At 37.4% G+C, this 21,003-nt stretch overlaps 4 protein-coding genes across 6 annotated transcripts in view; 1 reads left to right on the top strand and 3 right to left on the bottom strand.

Annotated features, from left to right (window-relative positions):
• Positions 1-1,647, bottom strand: part of LOC111459547 (zinc finger A20 and AN1 domain-containing stress-associated protein 8-like) — a 3,552-nt gene extending 1,905 nt beyond the window's left edge. The window contains exons 1-2 of one of the 3 annotated variants that reach the window (XM_023102502.1): positions 1,533-1,647; positions 1,307-1,387 (exon numbers count right to left, since the gene is read on the bottom strand). The gene's annotated coding sequence lies outside the window, so the exon portion shown is untranslated. The remainder of the gene's footprint in view (positions 1-1,306; positions 1,388-1,532) is intronic. The other 2 variants (XM_023102503.1, XM_023102504.1) reach the window with 2 other exon arrangements.
• Positions 1,648-2,574: 927 nt separating this feature from the next.
• LOC111459109 (zinc transporter ZTP29-like) lies at positions 2,575-6,026 on the top strand. The gene is made up of 12 exons (XM_023101867.1): positions 2,575-3,002; positions 3,329-3,387; positions 3,493-3,585; positions 3,659-3,748; positions 3,818-3,896; positions 4,108-4,163; positions 4,348-4,404; positions 4,908-4,948; positions 5,061-5,128; positions 5,461-5,517; positions 5,627-5,744; positions 5,839-6,026. The coding sequence occupies exons 1-12, from the start codon at positions 2,939-2,941 to the stop codon at positions 5,882-5,884; spliced, it is 828 nt and encodes a 275-aa protein (XP_022957635.1). The 5' UTR covers positions 2,575-2,938; the 3' UTR covers positions 5,885-6,026.
• Positions 6,027-8,161: 2,135 nt separating this feature from the next.
• LOC111459108 (zinc finger protein WIP2-like) lies at positions 8,162-10,655 on the bottom strand. Its single transcript, XM_023101866.1, has 2 exons — positions 9,988-10,655; positions 8,162-8,717 (listed from the first exon to the last, which is right to left on the bottom strand). Exons 1-2 carry the CDS (start codon positions 10,585-10,587, stop codon positions 8,268-8,270), a joined length of 1,050 nt encoding a protein of 349 aa, XP_022957634.1. The 5' UTR covers positions 10,588-10,655; the 3' UTR covers positions 8,162-8,267.
• Positions 10,656-13,230: 2,575 nt separating this feature from the next.
• LOC111459337 (outer envelope protein 80, chloroplastic) lies at positions 13,231-20,715 on the bottom strand. Its single transcript, XM_023102191.1, has 16 exons — positions 19,703-20,715; positions 19,053-19,146; positions 18,864-18,946; positions 18,603-18,700; positions 18,368-18,437; positions 17,794-17,887; positions 17,005-17,086; positions 16,848-16,889; positions 16,466-16,619; positions 16,250-16,378; positions 15,689-15,759; positions 15,498-15,576; positions 15,312-15,427; positions 14,999-15,146; positions 14,077-14,146; positions 13,231-13,591 (listed from the first exon to the last, which is right to left on the bottom strand). Exons 1-16 carry the CDS (start codon positions 20,501-20,503, stop codon positions 13,437-13,439), a joined length of 2,286 nt encoding a protein of 761 aa, XP_022957959.1. The 5' UTR covers positions 20,504-20,715; the 3' UTR covers positions 13,231-13,436.
• Between the last annotated feature and the right edge of the window lie 288 nt (positions 20,716-21,003).

Consider the following 21,003-nt stretch of genomic DNA (forward strand, 5'->3'; position numbering starts at 1 on the left):
GGGGGGGGGGGGGGGGGGGGGGTATGTCTACAATTATTTATCTCACAACGCTATGAGAAAATTCCAATCCATTGTCTAATAAGTACGTTCTCAAACAGAGATGCCATTGAAATAAACCCAGTTACGCACACAGTAATTATTGTTGAAGGAAGTAGGATGCAATATATTTTTCTGAAAAACAAAAGTGAAACAATATAAACCAAATTTGAGATGGACTACCTTTATATTTAAAAGCATGAAGCAGTATCATGTGGAAAAGTATAATAAGCTCCAAAGACCAATTACACAATTTCGTTCATAAACTTCTATCTATATCACTCTCGTCCTCAACTTCTACTTATATCACTTGGTACTCTTAACACACTACCATTCCGAATTTTAACTACAAACAATACATTGATATAGATAAGTTTATGCCGACAATGAAGATTCTTTATGTCATATATCGGGATGGAAGATGGAATCGGGGCGGTTGGCTGCGGAGCCTGATGAAAGGCGTGCCAAATAAACTTGAAATAAATAGTTAGATCAATGCCTAAAGAAAATAAATTTGACTTGTAGTTTAGATATTGAATACTAAGTTTAGGCAAAACAACAGATCATTGAACAAATATTCACCATATTTAAATCTTTAAACCACCAATTATTCTGCCACATTCATCTTTCAGCAAAGGGACATGCTTTTAAGCAGTTGAGTTGGTACTATCGGACGGAGAGTGAGACTGGTAAATAGGAAAGGATAAAATGGAAGTCAACAAGCCTAAGTTCCATCCTCATTAAAGCCCCCTCATCCATCCTGTGTTGAGGAATTCTTAAACCTTACTTTGCCTTCCACATGAAATTTATCCACAAGATGTTAGTTAAGACAGAGAGGGGTGGTTTTCCTAGTTGAAATGGTTAAACGAGAGAGGACTGTTCAAAGGAGAACAAAGGGACTGTCTCGCTCTAGTGATTTAAAGCTAAATTTCACAACCGTTCTCACGTGTTCCACATTTCTAGTAATCGAATTGCAAAAGAGAACGTTCATACGAGACTTCTAATACAATCACCAGATAGAATCACATGAAAAAAAAAATTAATATGTTTCGATGGAATCCACAGTCTGGCAAAACCACGAACACTAATCAGTAGCCAATAAAAAAACCTAACTGCCTCCGAACACTAACAGGGAAACCCAAAATCACAAGATAAGAAGTCTATAAGAGTTACCCAGAGCTCCACTCTGTTCATATACAACAACTGAACATCATAGTTCAATAGGAGTATTCAGTGAAACCAACACGAGGTACAGAACATAAGCCCTAACCTGACGATAGATATCTCTGATAGACGAATCTTTATGCACGATCGAAGAACTCAGAATCCCATGGAAATTAAACCCCGGCTTCTAACGAATATAAAATATATAAGAAACGACAAAAGGAAATCAGAGGCGAAGTGGAATTACTCGGGAGTAATCACTAAAAACAGAAAAATTAAGATGTAATCCAAACAAATTGGCGCAAATAGAGGAAGGAATTTGAAAACCTAACCTGAACAGTTTTAGAATCAGTGAGGAAAGAGAAGCAGAGCCAGAGAGAAGAGAGAGAACGTTTTCTTCTCTCTGCCCGTGTAAGGCTTACAACGCTGTAGTTAATAAAATGGATTATATCAAGCACAGAACCCCCTTGCACTGCCGAGCATATCCACGTGCCTTCTTTCTATTGGTTTTTAATTTCTTTTTTTTCCTTGTTAGACGACTCTCAAACTTGGTAGGATATTGCCCCTTTTATTATAAGCACTCATGGCTTTGCTTTGGACTTCCCAAAGGCTTCGTAAGAATGAAGGGAGTATTCTTTGATTATAAATCCACGATCATTCCCTCTATGGGCTTCCCTCCTCGTGCTAATGAACAGAGTATTCATCGATTATAAACCCATGGTCATTCCCTCTATGGGCTTCCCTAAAGGCCTCATGAGTATTCATCGATTATAAAGACCATTCCCTAGCCTTCTCCAAAGGCCTCATGCGAATGAAGAGAGTATTCCTCTATGTCTAGCCTTCCCCAAAGGCCTCATGCGAATAAAGAGAGTATTTCTCTATGGGCTTCCCTAAATGCCTCGTACCAATGAAGATAACATTCATTGATTATAAACCATGATCATTCCCTGTGGGCTTCCCCAAAGGCCTCGTACCAATGAAAAAGAGTATTTCTGGATTATAAACCCACGATCATTCCTTATGTTAGGATGATGAAAGTCCGAATGAGTTTATAATCAAGAAATATTCTCTCTATTGGAATGAGGCATTTTAGGGAGCACAAAGCAAAGCCATGAGAGCTTATATTCAAAGTGGACAATATCATACAATTGTGGAGAGTCGTGTTCGTCTAACACCTTAAATTAGTGGATGTGGGCCTTTCATCGTATAGCAATATATACATGCGTGTAATACCATATCGAAGGAAAGAAGAGAAAAGGTTTGAGTTGGAAGAATAAAAATGAAAGATTGAATGAAAAGTGAAGCAAATTAATATAGTTTTAGGAAGCATAGGGGATAGAAGGAATGGAAGGTTAAGGATAAACCAGTATGTAAGATAAACAGGAATAATGGATTCATAAGCCGAAACCGATACCAAAAATCCCAACTTTCTTGGACCACTTTCCCAAACCATCTCTTCCTTTCGCCATAATGATTCCCCCACGCGCGCAATCCACTTCCTTTAATCCCTATATATATTGCGTCGCTTCCGGCGCCAAATTCCTCGCTCATTCTACCATTCACTCACCTCTCTCACTCCTCCGCCTAATACCCCTTCGGCATTCCTCCCTGTTCTTACCGTTCTTTCGCCATTTTCTTTCAATTTGGAAGCTGCTTTAAAACCCTCCAATCTTTTCGGGGGGTTTCTTGCTGTTCTTATCGACGCCTTGAATTGGGGGTACGACCCAATAAGGCATCCATGGCTTCTCAGGTGTTGGTAGCTCTTGCACTTTCGCTTGTTGGTGGATTCAGTACTTCTCTAGGTCAGTACCAAGTTTTTTCTTTAATATGCTTTGTGGGTGTTGTCTGTTTCTTGTTTTATTTTCGTTTGTTCTTTGTTCTTGATCATCTTTGGTTATGTTTTCATGTATTTGGTAGTTGGGTCTTGAGGCCAAATTTAATTTGAAATGTTTCTTGAATAATATGTAGAATCTTTCAATTAGTGAACATAGAATCTTTAAATTTGGGGACTTAGTTACAATTCGTAGTGGCATGGTGTCCCTATTGAGCCTTGACACCTGCTCATCACTGCTGGTCCATGAGCATTTCAAAGCACCAGACTCATTTGTGTTCATAACATTTGGAACAGGTGCACTTTTGGTGATTCTTAGCGGTGCCCCAAATCTGAAGATGCTCGGTCTCTTACAGGTGATGCTTGGAAGTTTCATTTTTTGGTTGTTTTGGAGTGGGAGTGTAGCTTTGTAGCATAAATTCAATCCTGGATTCGTCTAAATGACCTGGTCTTAATTGCAGGGCTTTGCTGCTGGTTTAATGCTGAGCATTTCGTTCCTGGATTTAGCTCATAATGCTATTAATTCAATTGGGTTCTTGAAAGGAAATCTTTGGGTATTTGTCATAAGCCTTGATTGAATGATTTCTACCTGTACACTTCCGAAATGACATGTTGTTGGTACTGCAGTTTTTTGCAGGTGTGATCTTGTTTGCTTTTGTTACTCATTTTGTCCCAGAACCCACACTTGCTCCTGGTTCAGATATCAATAGAAAGAAGGTAGCAAAGCCTTATTAAAAAGATTGATATCAATTTATCTCTAGAATTTGACACTATATTGGATAACAGGACGAGGATGATGGGGGAAAGGATGTTATGAAAAAGCATCGTCGTCAGGTTCTATTCAGTGGCATAATAACAGCAATAGGTACTCATACAACTACCATGTACAAATGGTATAAGTTTATGTTCTCTATCAATTTGTCCAGTAACGTGTCGGTTTATTTAAACTCGATGGTCAGGCTAGTTGAGTGCTTAGGCAAATACATGGAATGATGCTCTTGAACAATTTACTTTCACCATAGAACCACACGTCCTGAGAAGTGAAAACATCATTGATTTAGTTTACTGAAATGCAGGCATAAGCTTACATAACTTTCCAGAAGGAATGGCTGTTTTTCTTGGATCGATTAAGGTATATCGTAGCGTATCCCTTTCTTTAATTTAACTTGGATAATGTAGAATATATTTGTATCACAACTATTATTCTTCATTGATTTGGAGATTTATAAAGGAAGATCCACCGGGAATTCGTTGGCGATCTTATCGTTTTTGGTTTTTCTGAGACATATTGCTTATTCGTTGGCGATCTTATGTAGGGTCTTCGTGTTGGTCTGAACTTAGCCTTAGCCATTGCCTTGCACAATATACCAGAGGTATCTTCTCTAACTTGGGACATTGTCACTGGTCGGTGGACGTTGGTTCTCTTACATTTGCGTGACGATTAACATTAAATTTCTTGGTCGTAACAATGAATGTTCTACCTTGTCTTGTTTGTCCCAAATCGTTCCCTGTTTCAATTTTGGACCTTGTACCTCCTTAAACAGATAAGAACTCAAAAGGTGTGTGAAAGTGTTCGTTTTAGATGTCATAATTATAAATATGTTGTAACATGTGGGATCCCATGTCGGTTGGAAAGGGAAACATAAGGGTGTGGAAACCTCCCCCTAATAGACGCGTTTTAAAAACCTTTAGGAGAAGCCCGAAAGGGAAAGCCCAAAGAAGACAATATTTGCTACTGGTGGGCTTGGGCTTGGGCTGTTACGTAATACCTCTCATTAGCATCATCCAGTCAATCAGTTTCTTTGGACTTTGATTGATGCTGAAATAAAAATGCCACTAGGAAATTATGTATGATTTGTCTTGTATTATTATGCAGGGTGTAGCTGTTGCGCTTCCTGTTTACTTTGCTACACAGAGGTTAGTACTTAACTTCAGCTTATGCTATGAATTGGGGTGAAGTCAAGGTTTTCACCATATCTAATTGAAAGGATCGAATATTGTAAACTTATAGTTGGTTTGTTGGTCTCAGCAAATGGCAGGCATTCAAGTTGGCTACTCTCTCTGGCTTTGCTGAGCCCCTTGGTGTTATAATTGTAGGTAAGTCCACCTGCATCATATACGAGCTGAATCTACATGTTCTTTCCCTAAACACTTATTTTCCCAAGTGATCGTTATGCATTAATGTAATAGTAAGCAACGTTAATGATACGTGAACGTCAATGTTAGTGTGAGATCTCACATTGGTTGGAGAGTGGAACAAAACTTTCTTTATAAGGGTGTTTAAAGAGGATAATATCTGTTAGCGTGGACTTGAGGCCTTCCAATGTTGGATAGTGATATCATTTACGGGCTTAAAATATGAACATTTGACGAAAATGTATCGATTATACTGGCAGATTTATGATTATAACTGCACTTTTTTTGTGCAGCCTACTTGTTTCCAAGCAGCTTGAGTCCTGAAATTCTTGAAGGTCTACTAGGATCTGGTATGGTAAAGCATGATACCTACCTACCTGTATTGGGAGCTCCAGGATTAGATTTTGAATTCTTCTTTTGGACTCTGTTTTATTGTATGTATTTGTTGATTATTTCCAGTTGGTGGAGTAATGGCGTTCCTAACTCTGCATGAAATGTTGCCTTTGGCATTTGATTATGCTGGACCGAAGCATGCCGTGAAGGTCGTCTTCTTAGGAATGGCCTGTATGTCCGCAAGGTAAGAAAACATGGTTCGAGGCGCGTGTGGATCGTTCGTTTGTTCTACTTTGTCTATACATGTATCTAATGTAGCAATCTCACTGGTTTTGCAGCCTTTATTTTCTGGAAATGAGCCTGCCGAAGGATTTGAGCTTATAGTATAGCTTGTGTTCCCTGTCATTTCATTTCATTGTTGTAAATGACAAATATAAACTCTTGAGCTCATCAGAAAGTGAAAAATGAATATGAGTGTTGATTCTGGTATGAATGGCCCCATCTCATGATTGTGTGCTTTCTTTAACGTTGTGATGTCCTCTGGGCTTGCATATCAAAGGAAAGTAAGTGCAAGTTTAAAGAAAGATGTGATTTTGATGGGCAGACCATGAAGAAGGATTCCAATCTTGTCAGCACTTTAAATTTTTCTTTTTCAAAGGGAAATTTACCTTAAACCATTTTGCTGATGAACACAATAATAATAATAATGGTGTATGTTGAAGAGATTCATGGGTTCCATAACTTTCATGTGCCTCATTTGAGTGTATCTTGTTTAAAGCTGGAGGAATAAAGATATTAAAGCAACCCCCTAAGAGAGAGAGAGAGAAAGCAAAACCCACCCCAAGCTTTATTGGGAAGAGGAAAAAGAAACCTTTTAGATTCAACGATGTTTCAACACAGCGGTTGGACTCCTAAACCCTTCTTCTTCTTCCCTTTCAATAGTCGAGATCCCAACCTTATCGACCACTAGAGCTTTACTAATTAATGAACCGAGTCTAACGGGTCACGACATGTTGATATTGATTGAGTGGTATGGTAAATGGCATTTATAAATGTGAGAAAAAGGGATAATTCGGACTGACTCAGTCCAGAGTGAAAGCAAAAGTTAGAAAAAAAAGCATATTGGAATTATGAGAGCTATGAGAATATTACGTTTCTTAAAAACTTTTTGAACTCACAAAAATCTGCTTTGGGAAAAAGCCCATCTTTTTCATTAATCTAAAAGTTTATTAATAATAATACGTAATATTTTTACTTTTCCTTTTAATTTAATTTAATTTAATTTAATTTAATTAAAAAAAGTGGGTATTTAAATTAATTTGGAATTATTTTACATAAAATCAAAAAGTTGTACCTCTCTTAGAACAATGTAGTGTAAAAGGGTTGTGTTGTTGTTTATAGTTCATGGTCTCAAAAAAAGAGCGAAAGAAAGACAGAAAGCAAAAGCTAAGTAAGGAATGAATCAATGTGGGGAACTAAATCCATTAACTTCCATCTAAAGGACATCACCAACAACATTTCAATAAAGCCAAAATTTGGACTCAGTCAATAAACATGGTCTTTATCCATCCACCCACTGTTCTATGTTCAAATTGGCTATTACTAAATTAAACGATCCGTAAAAAAGTACCGTGGCTTTGTTAAAAAAAAAAAAAGAAAGTGAAAGTTAAAGTAAAAGTAAAAAAAGGGTAGAAGGGTGAAACTTGGATCCATCATGTCTGAATTGGCAGACAGATGGTTATAAGTGCTGCGAGACAGAACACTGGAAATGTAGGAGTACAGATTTAACAAGAAAAGAATCGCATATTTATACTTTGTTTTTACTGTTCTGTTAAATCACCATTCATTTCATCTTTCTAAATCTCTTTTCCCTAATAACTACTATAACTGTTCCTTTTCATTTACCCTTCCCTTCCCTTTTTTTTTTTTCTTTTTTTACAGTCCTCTTTCTGCACCTCAACCTTCCTTGAGATGACATCTCATTAAACCCTCCTTATTATCCTTCTCCCTCTCTCTGCTCCCATAAGTCCCTCGATCTCAAAAACTTCTTGACTTAATTGCTGAACTATGCTTGAATTGGTTATAGGCTAAATGAGTCAAGTGGGTTCAAGCTTGACTCAAAAGATCTTATCTTAGTTGCTGAATTATGCTCGAATTAGTTATATGCTAGATGAGTCAAGTGGGCTAGGCTTGACTCAAAAGTTCTTATCTTAGTTGTTGAAGTATGCTTGAATTGATTATATGCTAAATGAGTCAAGTGGGCTCAAACTTGACTTAAAAGTTCTTGTCTTAGTTGTTGAACTATGCTCAAATTAATTATATGAAAAATTTAGTAGTTGAACTATCCTCAAATTGGTTATATGAAAAATTGAGTAGTTGAACTATGCTCAAATTGATTACCTACTAAATGAGCCAAGCGAGCTTCAGGCTTGACTCAAAAGTTCTTGTCTTAGTTGCTGAATTATGCTCGAATTGGTTACATGCTAGATGAGTCAAGTGGACTCAAGCTTGACTCAAAAGTTTTTATCTTAATTGTTGAACTATGCTCAAAAATTGATTATATGCTAGATGAATCAAGTGTGTCTTAGTTGTTGAACTATGCTTGAATTGTTTATATGCGGTATGAGATGAGTCAAGTGAGTACACACGTACGCCATGGTGAAAAAGAAGCATGATTCAAAATGAACTCCAATGTCAAAGTACAAAGCTATCAGAATTGTGCAAGGAAACATTAAACTCACAACATATTATGTTATAAATGAATCAATCAATCTCCATTGCTGTGAGACAAGTCGTTATCGTGTTCGATCTCGGAAGCAGGCTCATCATCTTCGTCAAAAGAGCCAATCCCATAAGCTGCATGTCCATGTCCAAAGGCTTTGATGTGGTCTTTCAAAGACCTCTTGTGCTTAAAATCAGACCCACAAGTGCAATGCCAAAGCTTCCCACAGTTCTTCTCATGGGTTCTCCAATCCCCTCTAACAGCAAACGCTTTCCCACATTTCCTACAAGTAAATGGCTTGATTCCATGCTTTCGTTTGTAATGCGTTTGTAGGGTTCGGAAGTCTTTTAGTGGCTTCGACCTCGGATGGTCTATGTTGTTTCTGCACCCTGGTGCACAGCAATAACATGGGAGCCTTAGCATGGCTGTTGGCTGTGTTCCTCTTAGTGACTGTGGCCCTTTTCTGTATTGTGATCCATGCCCCCACATATGCATCTGTAATGCCTCATCATAACAACAAAACTCCATTACCAAACCTTAAAGCATAAGAAACTCTGTAACGATCAGTAAAACCCTAAAGAACAAGAAAATTCCGTCTTAAAGCACAAGAAAACTCCATAACCAGCATAGCTAAATAGTTAAGACATCATTAAAGTAAAACCTTAAAGAGCAAGAAAATTCTAGCTCAATAGTTAAGACATCAGTAAAACCATAAAGAACAAGAAAACTCTGTAACGAGTATAGCGAAATAGTTAAGACATCAATAAAACCTTAAAAAAATCAATAAAACCTTAAAAAAAAAAACAAGAAAACTCTGGAACGAGTATAGCTAAATAGTTTAGACATCAGTAAAGTAAAACCTTAAAGAACAAGAAAACTCCGTAACAAGCACAGCTAAATGGTTAAGACATCAGTAAAGTAAAACCTTAAAAGAACAAGAAAATTCAACCCAGTTCAACAACTAAAACATTTGTCAAGAAAAGTCAACTGTCATTATGGATCTAACCCGAGATCTAACATCGGGATCTAAGACACATAAGGAAAGGGTTTAAAATTGAAAGTATTTTATGTATATGTTTGATAAATTTGTATGAAGTAAGGGTTTTGAAAGTAAACATATAAAGTTGTAGCACTGAGGATATTTTCTTGTATGTCATCAATGATATCAACTTCCGGGTCAATTTTGAAAAGCAAATGGGTAAAAAAAGAAATGAAGAAATAAGCTTCTGGAATTAAATTACACATAAATTTGAAGAAATTAAGACAGTAATTTCTTGAGATGATTTCACAAACCATGAATGGAGCATAATGGGCTCGTGCTGTTCAATCACATAAAAGAAGGATTTTCTGTTGTTATTCTGAAATGGACCTGAGAAGATTTGTTCAAATCCCCAAAATTTGAATACCCATGCACCAAAAACATATATATCATCATGATATTAATAATAATTAATTACAATTTGATCTCGAGCGATGAACATGATCATACATACTAATGAACTCGACTTAAAAAAAAAAAAAGAAGGAAAAAAAGGAAAGGCTTTAAAGGGTCTGCAAATATTCTTTATCCTAGTCATTCCGAGTTAGCAAACAAAAGCCAAAGGCTGAAATCGGTCTAGAAATTTTAAAAAAGAAGAAATTTTTCCTCTTTTTCAGCAATATTATCAAAATGAATCAGAAAGGTGAAGAACAAAATAATTAAAAGAAGAAAATTTTAAATTTTTTTAAAGAAATCCCATCTGGGTTTTGCTTGATTTGATAGTACCTGCATGTTGTTGTATCTGTTGAAGGTTTTGAAGCAAAGAGGGCAAGAAAACTGGGTTGGACCAATGAGAATCTGAGCTGGAGTGGGAATCCAATACTGACCCTTGTTGAGTCCACCACCAGTTGTGGAGGAAGAAGACGATGACGAGACCGAGTAATAATTAGGAACGACGACGGGAACCGCTTCTTCTAATTGACCTTCTAATTTATCCGAGATCTCAGTCGAAGAAAGCCTCAAAATCAGATCAGAGGAAGAAGACGAAGACGGAGCCGATGGAAGCCCTAAATGCAAAGCGACAGTAACCGTCTCGTCATCGTCTTCTTCACAAGGGCTACACAAGTTCTTGTTTTTGTTAAGAGAAAATGAGTGATCTTGGTGATCGTGTCTCACGGGACTTAAACTTAAGAGCGGGAGAACTCGAGGAGAGGAAGACGGGTTCTTTAGGGTATTATTATTATTATCGTTATCATCGTTCGAGTAAGAGAACGAGAAGAGATCGTAAGGAGAGAAAGGATTAGAATTAGAAGGTGGGGAAGAAGAAGAAGAGAAGTAATGGTATAAACCAAAAGAAGAGGCATTGATGGAGTAGGGATCAGCCATGGTTGATGGTTTAAGAAGAGAAGGGTAGGGAGAGATATATAAAAAAGGGAAGGAGAGGAGATCATAAAGGACAAAACCAAAATCACTTACTACGAGAATGACTAAACAATGAGCAAAAAATATATATGCCAAACAAAGGGTGAGAGAGAGTGAGTGATATCACAAGTCTTGGGATTTGAAAGAACAAGCGACTCACTCAACAGTGTGAAAAGGGTATAATAAAGAAGCATACCCTTCTTCATACGGACACTGTTTGCATCAGATCTCACGTCAGTTGAGGAGGAAAATGAAACATTCTTTATAAAAGCGTAGAAACTTTTTTCTAGCATACAAGGGGAAGCACGGAAGTGAAAGCTTAAACAGGACAATATCTACAAGATTAGGGTTGGAAAATGTATGGGGAGAGTTATATAGTGAAAGAGAAACGAGAGTGTTTGGGAATGAAATATATTATAATAAGAGAGGGTATTTTGTATATGAGGAGGCCAACATTTGCTTTGGTGGTCACGTCTTGGTTTCCTTGTCGGCTAACTCGCCATTTGCCAACACTCACCATTGTCCCTACACTTTACCACTGTTTCAAACCCTCATCCCTCCCCACCCCCACATCTCTCATGCAACAGACAATTCATTTCTCTCTCTTTTCTTTGGCTTATTCTCCATTAATGCCTTGTAAATGAGTTCCTTTTTCTTACTGTTTGCATGCTCTCCCATGGCGGAACTCCCATAGACATGTCGATCTATGTCTACTTTCCTTACCCAAGGTTTGTGTGTTTTTTGGACATGGGGGGCATCTGAAAGTGACTCGTTTCTCTATTGTCTTATTCATCCCTTCTATATTCCCCTTCTTCTCTTAAATCACCTACCCACCTCTTCAACACATATGGGAGAATTAATACCCATCATAATGTTGAACATCACGCCTTTTCCACGATCTTTTCGTAGATTCGGTTCAATAATTGAGCTTCAATGTGTAACGACTTAGTTCAAAACTTTCATTAATTAGAAGCATCATTAGCGAATAATGAAAATTGAGAATCTTTGTTATGTGCTTCTAAAACACATAGAAGAAAGAAAAAAAGAGTAAAAATTTCCTTGAACTAATGATTGTTATAATCATCTCAATTTCATTTGGGTTGATTATCCAATATATAAATAAAATATCGTGAATCACAAGTAAAAAAGAAACTGTAAAAATGTAAAATGATTAGAAACTACCATAATTTGAAGATTGATATTCAAATTCATCATCATGCTAAGCAACTTTAGCTGTAATGAACCCAGACAATGATTGATGAGATATAAAAAGTATACATATATTCTCATTGCAAATATATATTTTTTTTCCTGTCAATATTTATAATAAGTGATCTACAAACACTTAGATTTGGGAAAATGGGGTTACCCACGCACTCAAAATTTGCAAAAATAATTAGCAAAGTCGAAGCCAAAAAATAAGAAAAAGTAATTGTGTTCTTTCAAGATGCTCCTCCATTATTTTAATGGGGCCTAGACAATCATAACAATGAGATAAGATCCTTTTTTCAACATTACAACCTCATTCTTTTCTCCTATTCACTTTGTCCAGCTTCATATCAATCAAGAAAGTAACTAAAATTCCCTACTTTTCTTATCCATACTTTCAACCATGACCGGAACATAACCCTGCCACTAGAAAAGACAGAGAGATACTTTAACAAGAGGGTGATCTTCGTAAAAGAGGTATTTAATGATTAAATTGACGTGTAATATGTGGAACAAGGGCCACTTGCCTGAGACAAAAAAACTGCACCCATCGGTATGATTGTACCTTAAAATCATGACACCCTCAGCTTCATTCAATGAAAATGTACCTTACACTTGGAAGCTGCAGGAGAAGCTTTTCTACTCTGAATTGTAGAGTGCCACCTGTGAAATATGCTTACTTTTCCTGCTCTTACAATGGTGTACTAAGATTCATAATAACTTAGTCAAATGCAGTTCAGAATTTCAAATTATTTAAACAAGGGAGTATTAAAATGCCCACTACAAGATAAAGATGCAATATAAACAAATAAATATTAGCAGACATCAGTCTCTATTCCTGTCATTGTCCTACTCCCCATTACAAGAGTCAAGAGGGTGGCCATGAATATAAATATCCCACTACACAACAAGAAACCAGTTCCTCAAAAAGCTTGCTCCCTGTTTACTTTAGGGTTTTTATAAAAAAAAAAAAAAAAAAAAAATGCATGAACAGAAAATTTCAACACACATGTAGGTTTAAACGAACATATTGATAAAGAAATACTATACTACTGTTTCAGTAAACATGCAAACTGTTTTATTAAATATGTAGAAATCAGAAAAGAAAATAATAGTATATGAAACAAAAGATAAAGGCTTAAAGGACGGAGACAAGATCTAAAAGAGAAACATTCCTAATCTACCTAGATCAATGAAATCGAGAAAAGTTATTTCCTATTCTCCACAAGAAAATGTATCGTTCTGCATTGAATCGGACATATAAATCCTTTTAGTTTATTAATTTCTTTGGGGGAGGGGGGCGGGGGGGTGTATTTTATAGAGGTTGAATCCACCAACAGTCCAAAGAACTGTTAAAATTAATATAAATTAAAATGGTATTAAAGTAGAAGATAAATGAACAAAGAATCGAGCTAGAAACTAAACTAATCGTAGCCGAAGTAAGATGAAGAGGATAATGAAACAGATTTTACTTCCGGGAAGAATGTGCATAAATGAATCGATTAAAGTTGCTAACAAAATCCAAACCCCACCTCCACCTCCCACCCCAAAAAAGAAAACATTACAAAAAACAATCCTACACCTAAGAGTAGGAAAAGAGGGAATTAATTCCGGTGGCCAACGCCAAAATGGAACCTTTTTGCACCTTTGTCGTTGAATGCATATTCTAGACGAAGAGGCCCCAAAGGGGAGTCTAGTCGAATGCCAAACCCATACCCATATCCACTTCCAGGTTTCATCCTAGCCCCAGCAGGATCACCTGATCAAGAAAAACATAAGCTGTTAATTCAAACTACGGCAGAGACATTCTACTGTCGTCAAGAGAATAAGCCGTGGACAGCATCAATGAAATGAAACAACATACATTGGTTCAACAACACCAGTTTAACTACTAAACCTGCACATCAAGAACATGAGTTTGGAATGCTAAATATTCAATCCAATGTGAATGATGGTATTGCCCCAAAGCATCATAGTACACTTGGTTTGAAACCATAGATATCATCGACCGGAAAAGATGTTAAGAAAACGTACAACTCACTTTTAACTTGATACAAGAATAGTCACAATAACATTGATAGTTATCTTTTCTAGGAAGACAATATGAATGCCCGTATGCATATTTGGTGCTGTACACGAATTCTTGTCAAGGTAATCACTTTCAGTGATACCACATACTAGTTATTTTTTTACCAAGAGAGAATAAATAGAGTACAGGAAAGGTCCAACACAGGGCAGACTAACCTGGAACCGTCGAGCCCGATCCAAGATCAGTTCCATAGTCAGCAAAAAGAACTCCTTCTACTGGGGCAAACTATAAATAAGAAAAATAAACGAGGGTAAATAAAAGGATCAAAAAAAATTATCCAGTCACCACAAGGTATACAAAAGACATAAAATCATAAACATAATTCAGGACAAGAGATTGCAAGAAAATTCCAAGTATTTGATCAGCAGGAATATCAAGAAATAGACTTAACTTTCAATCTTTCTTTCATAGCTCGTTTACCTTTTCAACCATTCTCACGTCAATGACTTTATGCCTCTTCAATCCAATGTTTGGTAAAGAATGACTTCTTGATGCTATGAGAACTAAAAAATTCAATACTGAACCCATGAACTTAAGGGAATCTCAACTACTAGACCAATCTAGGAGGGCTATAGCAGGACTGGTTGCATTTTCTGACCAATCATTTATATTTCTTCTAAACCATGACTCCATATTCCGACTATCTTACAAGCGGCATTGTTTTCTAGACTTCTGAAGGCATAAATTTGATCGTAAGGTCAAGTTGAAAAAGGAAATTATAATTAACCCCAGCTTGGACTGTTAAGTCAATCATCCACTGCAAGTCTCCCCCCTCAAATACTAATTTGTTCGTGTAAATTGCTAATTAAAATCCATCCAATTTCTCTCTTTTGAAAAAGCATGAGGCTGAACTAGATTAAAAGTTTCCATGATTTGTAGTCACCATTCAGTTTTAGCATTATGTAATTTAAGTTGCTCAACGAGCTTCATAACACATGCCAAAATCCTACACAAAACAATGCAACTGTCATGTATCAGATCTAGCATCAAACGAATCCTTAATCAACACAACGGAGAGGTCAAAACAAACATGAAGCATAAAACACAGTGCAACCAAGTAAAATTTCTCTTCCATACCAAGGGGAAAGAGATCTCTCCACATCCAACAGCATAAGATCGACCAGAGCCGACAGCACCTTCTTCATATCCTCTTACACTGTTTGTTCCCCCAATGGCAAATGCTTCGTGTGGGCAGAATTTTCCAACTACATGACCTCCAGATAAACTAGAAACGAGGACCCAAAAACATCAGCCAAGTAAAATCAATCCCAGGATTCATTTCAACCCAAAATGAAAAAAAGGAATCAAAGACTGTTCAAAGACATCCTCCCATACGACCTTTCAACTTATAGCTATCCTTGCATGTTACAACTATGCAAACACGCCATACCTCAAAAGGAACTGAGAGGGACCAACTTCCACACCAGTTCTGGCACGAGCATTCACTCTATTAAAACATAGCCATTCAGGCAAAAAGGGAAGCCCCTGTTCCATGCTGAGAACAAACTGCATGGAATAAAGTTATGAGGGATCATCGTAGCTGGAGAATATTGAAGTTGAGATGATGAAAACTAACCATTGAAGACGCATGGTCCCCAGAACCAGTGTAAACACTCTCAAGTTTAGCCAGTAACATATTGTCGTCAGCATTGCCACTGACAAATAATAAGGTATAGAATAAGAGATAATTTTCAACACAATCAAAATGCACCTGGCATCAAATTCTTAAAAAGATGATGCCTAATTGCAGATTGCAAAGGAACAGACCTTGCAGTGAGAGGACATTTGATGGTATCCATAATGATAGGATTTCCTTGCTCATCTCGAGCACCAGCACGCTGAATATCAAAATGAAAAACCAGAAATATTATGGAAAAGAACTGCAGAAGAGTGGCACACTTAATGCAAAAACTAAGATTATCCTGGGGTAATGGGCATAGTAAGCCAAATAATAATTTTGCTCTATTTGTTGATATAATGTTATAAAATCACATTCAGGAAGTTCACTAATGTTCATCCATATCATGAACAACCTGGAATTCACCATAAACTTTTTTCAGTTCAATTCACATGCTTCAGGCGTAAGAATCATCCTTCTTCGCTAAAAAAAACATGGTGAGAGGTGGGAGAGAGAGCTGAAGTTAGCTATGCAAAGTAATGTGTGTAAGTAGTTGCTAAAAAAAGCAGGAAGATTTATGCAGCAACTAGAATTGGGCTGTAAGGGAGGGGGAGGGGGAGGTGGACACTTTCCTGCATCTCTGTTCTAAAAGCAGCTAAGCTCAAGTATGCAAAATGTACAGAAGCATGTAGCCAGTTATCCTAAAGTACCTGGAAATAAAGTCCTCCCGTTCCACTCCACTTCGGCCTGATTGGGCGGTTGAATTCCAAACCAGCTGTAACCCGACCAATGGTGAGGTTGCTACCACCATGGACAAGTGTACCTGGAGTCCTTGAGTTCTGAAAAGAAGAATCAAATAATTTTTTATCAGGTTCTCTCCACTGAAAAATATCATAAATTGAAATACACTCCATATCCAAGATTACCTGAACCATTATCGTTCGTGATGTCCTCTTATCATCTCCTTCGATCCACGGGTCTGTGTAGTTTATGCGAAAAGTGAAATCAACTTGACCCCTCTCCAAGGAGACATGGAGCTTCTGATTCCTCCCAAAAAGATTTCTGTGGGAATATGCAAAGCTGCAACAAGAACAATATTGTTACTAAGCTAAAAAGCTCAGCACTTCATTCTGTGGAACCTACTGCAACCAATAAAACTGAGTAGTTGCAGATAATCTAATAAATAAAGAGATAAAACAGTGGCACATGAAGAAAAGAGAAACATGTAGACTATTTCTCTCGAGAAGACGACTATATGCATGTATTAATTTGGGGATTCCGAAACAGGATATATAGCTTTGAACTTACCTTCCAATAAGGGCTGCTAGAGGGCCAGCACCACCAGTGGTCCTATATTTAGAAAAGTGCAAAAGTCAACATTTAATAAAGATAACAGAAAACACCGAATATAGTCAACTGAGAGGAAACATCAGCAAAGATGAAAGATAATTCATCTGATTCTTACCCGCATGATAGACCACCACCAGCAGAGAAACCTCCGCTTGGACGCTCAACAACATTCATCAGTAAGTCAACCTTTCCGGCATCTAAACAATTCCAAATATAGGAAAGATTAAGAGAGCTAGGTATATAATATGAAAATACATACAGCTCCGCACAATAAAAAACAGATTACAATGACAATAACTTTGAATCTGACATTTCAATGTTTTCTGAGTTATGGAAACAACTATTGGACTCCACATCCTTGGATTGTCTCTCTCTCCAACGGGCCAATGTCAAGCATCCTCTCTTTGAGTTTGGAAGATTTTAGTTCTCCCATTCTCCAATTTCCTCAACAATTTTTCGTCATTTTTTTCTAATTCCACCCCATTTGGATTGCCTCCAACAGCATGCCCAAATACGAAATGTTTAGACAACTTGAGGAACAACCTAAACTGGTACCCAGGGTACCCACTCCCTCTATGTTGATATTAATTCCACAAGTAACCATTTTCGCCGTATTCACCCTCAAACCTGATGCCACCTCAAACAACCTAGACCCAACTAAATATCCAAGTTCAGTAAAAATGAAATTTCCCCAAGAACAAATAATGTCAACATTAATTTCATCCTATGACACTGGATCTTATGCACAAGACTTCCATGAAATCAAAAGTTTAAGTTGGACCAAAATAATCCAAAACCAAGAACAAGTTGGCAACCAACCAGGAACGCCAAAGCCTTAGTTATGAAATAAACAAACAATACATGTCAAATGTTCATGTAAAAAGAGAAAAAAGATTTTAGTCACCAGCAGCAGGTTGGGGAATAATGCTGACATCTTCCATGATCCCCATGGTTAAGACAGTCTCTGCATCTCTTTTGCCTTGAAACATACTGTAGACCTGCAATATATTACTACAAGCTTCAATCAGAGTGTATCCACGTTAAAAATCTTTAAATGGAAGATTACATATTATTGAGAAACCATCACATTCAAGCTCAAGTGCATCATCCATTAATGTAAACACCATTATGCTAATAATATAAAGTATACATCTGAAAGCTATAAAGAGAACATGCATACACAGACACACGTTTCACCATTTTCTTTGTGTGTAAAAAACAAGAGTCTTTATAAATACCAAAAAAAAAGAACACAGAAGGCAGATAAGAGATCCACCATGCTAACCAAAACGCTAATCTAAGAGAACTCTCAATCTTCCCCCACAAAAACCTGACTACTTTTTGTTTTTTATATAAGAAAAAACCTGACTACTTTCTAGCCACGACTCTCATGTAATGGTTTACACCGATCAAAGAGGTGAAGAAATTGATCATATTCTATAACTAACAGTTAGACACATCACACATGCACCAAATACCTGTCCTTTCTTGGTAGTAAGTTGCCGGAGTATTGTGTCAGGTCTTGTGTTTCCTGAAATTGGCTCCCCACTGAATATAATGACCAGTCAAAAAACTACGAAATACAAACTTTGAAAAGATATAAAGACCATGTCACATTAGCATGTACATGTGAGGTTGTGCTGCTGCAGTGTGCATTAACGTATCATGGTTATTAGCATGCCAATTTTGATTATGCAAAAGACAAATTCTTACGTCTTTTTGTCAAGAAATCGGATGGAAATGTTATTTACTTCAGCTTCAGAAACTTGCAAACTAAGAATGCCTCCAGATAGAATATCTACAGCTGATACCTGTATTATATAGTCAAAGCAGCAACATATGTGAACAATAATGATCATGAAACAATCACGCCTAAAGCCTGCAATGTGTAAAATCCCTTCAAGGCATAAACAAACTAACTTTCAACTTAAACTAACACATGAAATTGTAAAAGAACATAGATAAAGAACTAACCCTGCCAAAAAGGCCTCGTTCACCATACCAGCTATTGATGGATGATATTACTTCATCTAAATGCCTGAGATTGACAACTTTTCCTGCACAGCTTGACACCAAAGATCCAAAATAGTGGTCTTCTATGAGCATATTTTACATCGGTTCATAGACTGTTATAATCTAAAATAATAATGTAAGAAATCCTACCATAGCCATCACGAAAAGCTTCCTCCAGAAACTTTGCGGGAAGGACATTAGCACCTTCACATACCAGCCCCTGAAACTCTTGGTTTGGTTCTACCTTGTGCCATTACAAAATAACATTAATCAATACTCTCTTAAAAAATGTAAGAAGGAACTAGTTCATAACAATTAATTTCCGCAGTGGAAAGTTCACTGATCACTTAAATGTTCTCTCACTCTGCTGTAGCTTCAAAAGAGGGTTCCTAGACATTTCTTATTTTTTCAAACTTGCATGTGCATAATTTGTTTTCACAACTCCCAAGTGAGTTGTATATAAGATCAAACATATAAAATAAAATTCGTTTTTTTTTTATAAGAAGACTATAAAATAAACATGATAAACTCAAAGTTCAACCTATTACATAACATCTTACATTAAAACTTATAGGTTGTTTCAAATTTCATCCCAGCTCGCCTTTCACTTAACACAAATCACTCCACGTCTTCCACCAGTATTAAGACTAATAGTCTTAGTCTCTCACACATAAAATCCTTCCCAATGGAAAAAATAAGCCAAGGAGAATTATTGTCATATTCCACTCCTTCCGGATCCTTTCCTCAAATTCTATTGTGATAAAACGCACAAACAAGTTCAAGCTGAACGACATTTATACCTGAAATATTAATCTTATTCCATCTCTGGTATCAACTGCAACCGGTATGCACGAGTAGAAATACCCACTATTGATAATCCTGTGCACATCTTCTTGAACCTCGCGCACAGTGAGCGCAGAGTTGGGTCTGCTCGCCTTCAAGGCAGTCAAAACTTCCATCTCGAGGTCCTTCCTCTCTAGCTCCTCACCGTCCTTATTTCTCACGAGAACCTCACTGATTAGCACTCTCTCCTCATCCGGCCGACCAGCTGAATACCCCTTTTGAGGCGATTCCTTACTCTCCGAACCACTAGGCTGACTCGCCTCGTCAGACCGAGCCAAAGCCAATGAAGCTGAGCAAAGAAGAGATGATTTTCCAACCAACCCCGTACTTTTGTCATCCATCCCCCGTTGCCGGCCTGAATGCTCCGCTCGAGTTCCAGACTCAGCCTTATTCGATCCGTCAGATTGAATTAGCGACAATGACGCCGAACAAATTAGACTAGATTTATCAACAAACATTGCCCCACAACTCCCGCTTGCCCATCGACTAACCGAATTTCCTCGCTGAGTTATCTTCTTGGAACCCCAAAAGGGAAGCGATGGTGGCCAGAAATGGGGAATACTGTGGTTGAAATTAGTGAATTTCGACCCTCTCTTAACCGAATCAATGAACTGAAAAATTGAGTGACAGGATTGATCGAACTGCGAAGCCATATTTCTGAAACAGAATCTGAAAGAAGAATGTGAGTTAGGCGGAGGAAGGTGTGGAACTCTAAGCGTAGCGCGCGAAGTAAAAACAATGTCATCGTTCGGTGGCATCTTGGCGGACTGATCGGATGAACGAGAAATGAGGTTCGAATTCCGCAAAATGGAATCTCCAAATCCTTGCCTTGCCTAGACTTGAGAAGCAATCACTTGAATTTGAGGAATTGAATATAGGGTTTTGAACAAGGGGGAAAGAGCGGCATAAACCCCAGCAGAAAACCCGCGGGATGATCGAACTGGAACTGATGAGTGCCCTCTGCCCCGGGTGGTCCGAAACGATTTTGCGGTTTTTGAATTCGAGTCGGTTCACGAAACGAACCGTTTACCCGACTCGTACCCGACAATATGTTTGGGCCACGATGTGTAAATGCCCCAATGGGCCTTTTGAAGGAAGCCTTTTCGATCATAGCCCAGTTGGAGTTTGAACTTTGAAAAAGGCGAAAATATAAGGAAAAAAATAAAATAAAATTAAAGTTTAGAGGCCTAAGCTTTTAAAATATTTAATAAAAACATTGAATAGTAAAATAGTAAAAAAAAAAAAAAAAAAAGGGAAA

Source organism: Cucurbita moschata, unplaced genomic scaffold (assembly GCF_002738365.1).
Source record: "Cucurbita moschata cultivar Rifu unplaced genomic scaffold, Cmos_1.0 Cmo_Scf00022, whole genome shotgun sequence".
In the NCBI taxonomy this organism is placed as follows: Eukaryota; Viridiplantae; Streptophyta; class Magnoliopsida; order Cucurbitales; family Cucurbitaceae; genus Cucurbita; species Cucurbita moschata.

Coding starts and splice junctions, on each gene's coding strand:
- LOC111459109 (XM_023101867.1), top strand. CDS start 2,939: ATGGCTTCTCAGGTGTTGGTAGCTCTTGCACTTTCGCTTGTTGGTGGA. Junction 3,586..3,658: donor TCTTGAAAGGAAATCTTTGG/GTATTTGTCATA, acceptor TTGGTACTGCAG/TTTTTTGCAGGTGTGATCTT. Junction 5,129..5,460: donor CCTTGGTGTTATAATTGTAG/GTAAGTCCACCT, acceptor TTTTTTGTGCAG/CCTACTTGTTTCCAAGCAGC.
- LOC111459108 (XM_023101866.1), bottom strand. CDS start 10,587: ATGGCTGATCCCTACTCCATCAATGCCTCTTCTTTTGGTTTATACCAT. Junction 8,718..9,987: donor ACAGATACAACAACATGCAG/GTACTATCAAAT, acceptor GAGGCATTACAG/ATGCATATGTGGGGGCATGG.
- LOC111459337 (XM_023102191.1), bottom strand. CDS start 20,503: ATGCCACCGAACGATGACATTGTTTTTACTTCGCGCGCTACGCTTAGA. Junction 18,438..18,602: donor CGATTTCTTGACAAAAAGAC/GTAAGAATTTGT, acceptor CATTATATTCAG/TGGGGAGCCAATTTCAGGAA. Junction 17,888..18,367: donor TTACTACCAAGAAAGGACAG/GTATTTGGTGCA, acceptor AATATATTGCAG/GTCTACAGTATGTTTCAAGG.